The sequence below is a fragment of the Oryzias melastigma genome, linkage group LG6 (assembly GCF_002922805.2).
Source record: "Oryzias melastigma strain HK-1 linkage group LG6, ASM292280v2, whole genome shotgun sequence".
Lineage (NCBI taxonomy): Eukaryota > Metazoa > Chordata > Actinopteri > Beloniformes > Adrianichthyidae > Oryzias > Oryzias melastigma.
Genome location: NC_050517.1, coordinates 7,905,347 through 7,910,534, shown reverse-complemented (window position 1 = coordinate 7,910,534; position 5,188 = coordinate 7,905,347). Strand labels below are relative to the sequence as shown.

Here is a 5,188-nt window from a genome sequence, read left to right as displayed (position 1 = left end):
AAAATATGCTCTGTACCAAACAGGATCATCTCAGTGCAGCTCTGGGCAGCTAGTAACTAATTTTAGTTTGGGGTTGGATCTTGGTAGTCTTAGTTTGCTGGCTTTGTTTATTTGTTTTCTCTAGGAAATTTTGGTTAGGGTAAGCTGCTGACTCAGACGGTCGTCATTGTTTGGTCAGCAGTCTCTCTGACTTGTTTTATGTTTGGCCAAGGACCATGGAGAGATAAAAGATCCACATGTGGATCTGGAGCAGCAGGTTGCTGACTCCTGATTTAAGATGATGAAAATGAGAAAATCTGTCTCCTGAGCTACACATTAGCTGCTGTGTGTTTAGTGGCGAAAGTCACTGTTAGCAGTGATCATATTCTAACAGGGGTGGGCCTCAGGAGTTGGTCCGATTAGACGTTTTCCAGAAATGGTTGAGCAGCTCATAGAGGATTCTCTGGATCTGAGATGTCCAGCCACTAAGAACACGTCAAAAAGCAAGCATGCTGTGCCAACTGGTACCAAACCAAACTTACAGCTCAAGATAACTCACCTCATACTCTTCTGACAGAAGATAGTTGGAGTCTGCTTGCAGCTTGTTGAAGTGGGACTCAAAGTTCATGATCCTGATGGGACTGCTGGTGACAGGGAGACGTTTAACAACAGACATCACCATAACTGTACTAGCAAAATTGAGAACATCTGAATGTCTCACCTAAAGGTTCTTCTGCTTCTGAGAAACAAAGAGAAGAAACAGTTAAAACCAAACTCAGCCAACATAGTATTTGTAATCAATAAGATCAGCCATAATTTCTTACCCTTTGATACCCAGCTGGGTTCCTGTACTCATTCTGTCCCTCCTCTGACTCATGCCGAGAACTGGCCTTTCCTCGCCCCTGAAGCCAACAGCAACAGGTGATTAGCAGGTGCTGCAGGGCTAAAGCCCAGCCCTCATCTTCCTGTCAGCTTGTGTTGTGTCCCTGTCACTGACTCCTTCCGTACAGATACTCACACTCTGTCAACCCTGCGTCTGCAAACCAACAGAGCGGTGATAACCACGACCACTGCAACGAGGAACAGTCCAGCGCTGATGCCTCCAATGACCCCGTTCAGACTTTCTGCAGCACAGTTTCCAGGATGTTTTTATTAATGTATTGGCCCATGGTGTCTTTCACATAAACGGAGGTTGGTTGGTTGTGGTAGGTCCTTACCAGTCTCAGTGACAATGGGCAGAGACAGATACGTGTCGGTGAACAGAGGACTGAAGGTGCTGATGTCCATTGAGTCTTCATGGAAGAGCTGAGTGAAAGCCCGGATGCTGAGCCTGGAAGACATTAGGACTCCCAGAATCAGCTTATAATTCCTGTACTGGAACCTGTAGGTCGTCCAGGAGCATTTTGAACTGGTTTATTTGTGGTACGATTTTTACAGAGCTCTTTTTCTTAGTCCCTTAAAGTCCCTCTATGACAGCTTTTATTTTATAAAAAAAAAAAACGTTCCCTGTAGTGTTTTAATTATGATTATGAAGTTTGTATCCAAAATCCCACAACCTAAATGTCTTAAAAAAGCCATTTTTCATGTTGATCTGAAGCCTCTGTTTCCAAAACCTCCTCTGAGGGGGCGTGGCTTTTGGAGCTGAGGTGAGTAGCCCCGCCCCTGATTACCATCATGTCTGATTATGATAGCTCTGTGTCTCACTAGCATAAATCTTCACCACTGCTACATAAAAACATCCATCAATCTGGGTAATGTCCAGCCGTATGGTTCTGATCCGGATGTCAGCTGGACGAGGAAGTGAAGATCTTCATGGACAGAACTTCCTCCAAAATCCTGATTCTTTCTCCTTCCAGTTCACCAAAGACTCTTTTAGCTAATTCTCCAATGTTTATTGACTGTGATCAATGCATTCAATCATTGGTTTCTCAGAGTTCTTGATAAAATAATCAAAGCTAACATCAAAATGCTCTTTCATTGATTTACAATCCTTTCCAACTGCGGTCAAATGAGCCGCCGTTCACATTTCCGTGGTCACATCAAGAAGCTCCGTGGAGTCTGGTGGAGATTTTCCAGCGTTCTCAGTCCTGCTACCGTAAGTATTGGATGAAACTCACACCAAAAATCCAGTGATACTGATTTGACCACAGAAATGTGAACGGCGGCTCATTTGACTGCAGTGAACGTGAAGATACCATCTTCTCTTCTCCAGAACCTGAACTAGACACTAGGAACAGATGAGGGTTTAGTGCATGTGCAGCAGAGCTGTTGATGGAAAGAAGATCATTCATTCAAACAGAGTCTGTCCAAGACAGTTTGATTGACACATTTAAAACGAGAAGCAAAATAATTTCTTATTACATTTGTTCTCTTTCAAAAGAAAAACCATAAATACATGTTAAAAACTAAAAAATCAGGATTTTAAGTTCAGCTGTGATGACAGGATGAAGTCATGGATACCTGTAGGAAGTCCTGGGCTTCAGTGGTCCATCACAGAACTGGTTTAGGTCACTGCTGGGCTCACAAGGGCCCCCCAGCGGTTCCATGCCTGACCCCAGGCTGATGTTGAAGACATGAGCATTGCTATCCAGGCTCTCTGAGCAGTAGCTGGAGAAGTAACTGGTTTGGTAGGACTTGATGGAGCTGTTGGAGATGTAGTCCCTGTAAGAAGGTAGTGGGTGATACTGGTCGGGCAGGGAATCTTCCACACCTGCAAACGGGTCACAGACAGATTTTATTCCTGTTTTTATATTTGGAATTCTACATTTTTCTAGTTCAAATATTGCCTGTGTTTAAATCTAACATGTAAACAGAATTAATAATTTGTTTTGATGATTTTAATAATCTCACTGAGCGTATTTTTTCATAAATATTCAGACTTTTTTCTATCAAAACTGTCTGCTTTCAATGGCTGGATTGGTGTCTGACAAGACATCAGTGAAACTGCTGAGTTTTCAAAATTTGAAATGAGTTTTTAAAGAGGATCGTTAGTAAAAGCAAAATCCTGTCAATCAGCAAAATGTGGGGACAGCTTTCTTGTTTCTTCACTACTGTCCCGCATTCTCCATTACTCTGGACTGTTGACCCTAGATCAACAATCAATCACTCAAGGGGCCAAAATCCAAAACTCACCGAACAGGATAAACATTTATTGAACACACTTAAAGCAAATTTTAAAAACTTTAAAAATGTAACTTCTTAACGTAACTATGAATGAAAAATGCAGGAATATTATTGCAGACCAAAGTATCCCTCTACAGAAGGTGGTCCGGTCCACTCACCGTTAGACTCTGTCACCACCACAGTGAAGAACTTGATAGCACCGTTGGTATCACTGAACCAGCTGCAGTTAAACCAGAACAAGATGGAGCAGGTGGTAACAACAGTGGACCTCTCACTGACTCGGGTACCAATGGGGAGTGCGGGAGGACCTGCAGGGGACAGGCAGAGAGCACATTAACCTCCAGCCCAGCTCACAGAAGGCTCATTGTGATCCAACATCTCTTACGATCGATCATGGTGACCACGCTGTCCTCTGCCTCCCTGCTGGTGGCTCCAGCAGAGATGACCTTTACAGAGACTGTATAGCGTCTGTGAGGCTCCAGCTGAGTAATGACATAGCTGGTGGAGTCTCTGCCGGTGCGCCGAGAGTAGACCAGGGTGCGGGAGTCCTGATGAACACACTCAATGTTGTAGGAGTCGTAATCCGCCTCTGGGGGGGTCCAGGAACAGGAGATGGAGGTGGAGCTTTGGGGCCGGCAATGGAGGCCGATGACTCGCCCTGGCCCTACAAGAGAAAACAGAGCAGCCAGTGAGGAAGAGATGCTTTAAGTTCTCCCTCCATCAAGACTGATCTGACAAATGACTTGGTTTCCTAAAGGTTTGTGGGGACACAAAGGTTCTGACTGGACTGAAGCGTCAGATATTAAAAACAAAGATGAAGTTAGGCTCTGCCACTCACTGGTTCGGATGCTGTTGTAGATGGGGGTGCTGCGGGTGGCCGTGGCCCCTGGCTGTGTGGCCCCACTGACGGTACGAAGGCTGAAGCTGTAAAGCCGTCCAGGGAACAGACCTGTCAGGATACGACTGCCCGATGTCCTGCTGTGGTAGGGGTTGGTGACAGACAGCTGGTCATGAGGGTTCCACTGCAGGTCAAAGTCATCATAGTCTGAGTCTACAGGACCAGTCCAGGTGATCTCCAGTGAGGTGTTAGTGACCCCCCCAAACAAAAAGGATGTGGGAGGTTTAGGAGCTGAGAAGAGAGAAAGAAAAGGGAACAAGGAACCGTCAAAGGACTGTCAGCATCTGCAGTTTCTTCATGAGTTTAGGAGCAGAATTCTGTTGTCTTGAAGAAAATGTGAATATCATTTTATGGTGTGGATTACTGAATGGGTTGAATGTAGGTCTAAAACAAAGCATTTATTTAAAAAACATATAAAATGTTGCTGCTGAGTCTTCACAAGGCCTAAAATGATCATTATAAACAAATGAACAAATGTCTTTGTGCAGAGGTGTTATACGGAAGGTAATTTAAGTGTTTTTGAGAAAGTAACTGTAAATAAAAACATGTAACATAAGGTGTTGTAAAAAGAGATAGGGCCACACGAGACTTTTTTTTACCCACTCCTTTTGGGGCATTGTTTACGATACTTGTATATTTTCATTTTTAAACTCTTGTGTTTATTTTTGTGTTTGGGAAAAAAAAAAGGACCAGTTGTTTCTCAGCTTTTGAAGTAACTGAGATTAAGTAATGTTTATGGGTATTTGTACTTTAAGGCCCCAATCAAATAAAAATTATGTTTTTGTTGTTTTTATTATGTTATTGTAGCATTTTTTTATGATGGAGGACAAATATAAAGAATTTAGGATTAAAACTGAATTTCTGAGTATTCATTGAATCAAATTGTGATGAATCAGAGGCAGATGAAAAGTAGCAGTTTGAAAAAGTTCAGGATGGCTGTTCCATTCTAATGCATCCACTTGCAGACAATAACATCTTTATTTACTTTATTTAATTTTATTTAGACGTCTTAATTTTCCTCTTCTGAGCTGCCATCTGGCTCAACACCATACTCAGATATTGCTAGCCTTTTTTTGCTATGCTAATGTTAGCTTGGGCTTGTGAGGTGCTGTAACCTAGGGAGGGAGTGTAGTCAAAGTGATGCTGGGATATCAGCAGTGCAAACATACGCAAACACCCCCCCCCCCC

The 5,188-nt window shown here is 43.2% G+C and overlaps 1 protein-coding gene across 6 annotated transcripts in view; it reads right to left on the bottom strand.

Annotated features, from left to right (window-relative positions):
• Positions 1-5,188, bottom strand: part of LOC112141137 (receptor-type tyrosine-protein phosphatase beta) — a 32,959-nt gene that overhangs the window by 10,040 nt on the left and 17,731 nt on the right. For 3 of the 6 annotated variants that reach the window (XM_036212235.1, XM_024264195.2, XM_036212237.1), the window contains 9 exons: positions 3,941-4,231; positions 3,488-3,766; positions 3,261-3,410; positions 2,440-2,689; positions 1,197-1,309; positions 998-1,103; positions 804-881; positions 701-718; positions 539-623 (listed from right to left, as the gene is read on the bottom strand). In XM_036212235.1, the coding sequence (XP_036068128.1) occupies positions 539-623; positions 701-718; positions 804-881; positions 998-1,103; positions 1,197-1,309; positions 2,440-2,689; positions 3,261-3,410; positions 3,488-3,766; positions 3,941-4,231 (1,370 nt within the window). The remainder of the gene's footprint in view (positions 1-538; positions 624-700; positions 719-803; positions 882-997; positions 1,104-1,196; positions 1,310-2,439; positions 2,690-3,260; positions 3,411-3,487; positions 3,767-3,940; positions 4,232-5,188) is intronic. The other 3 variants (XM_036212236.1, XM_024264193.2, XM_024264192.2) reach the window with 3 other exon arrangements.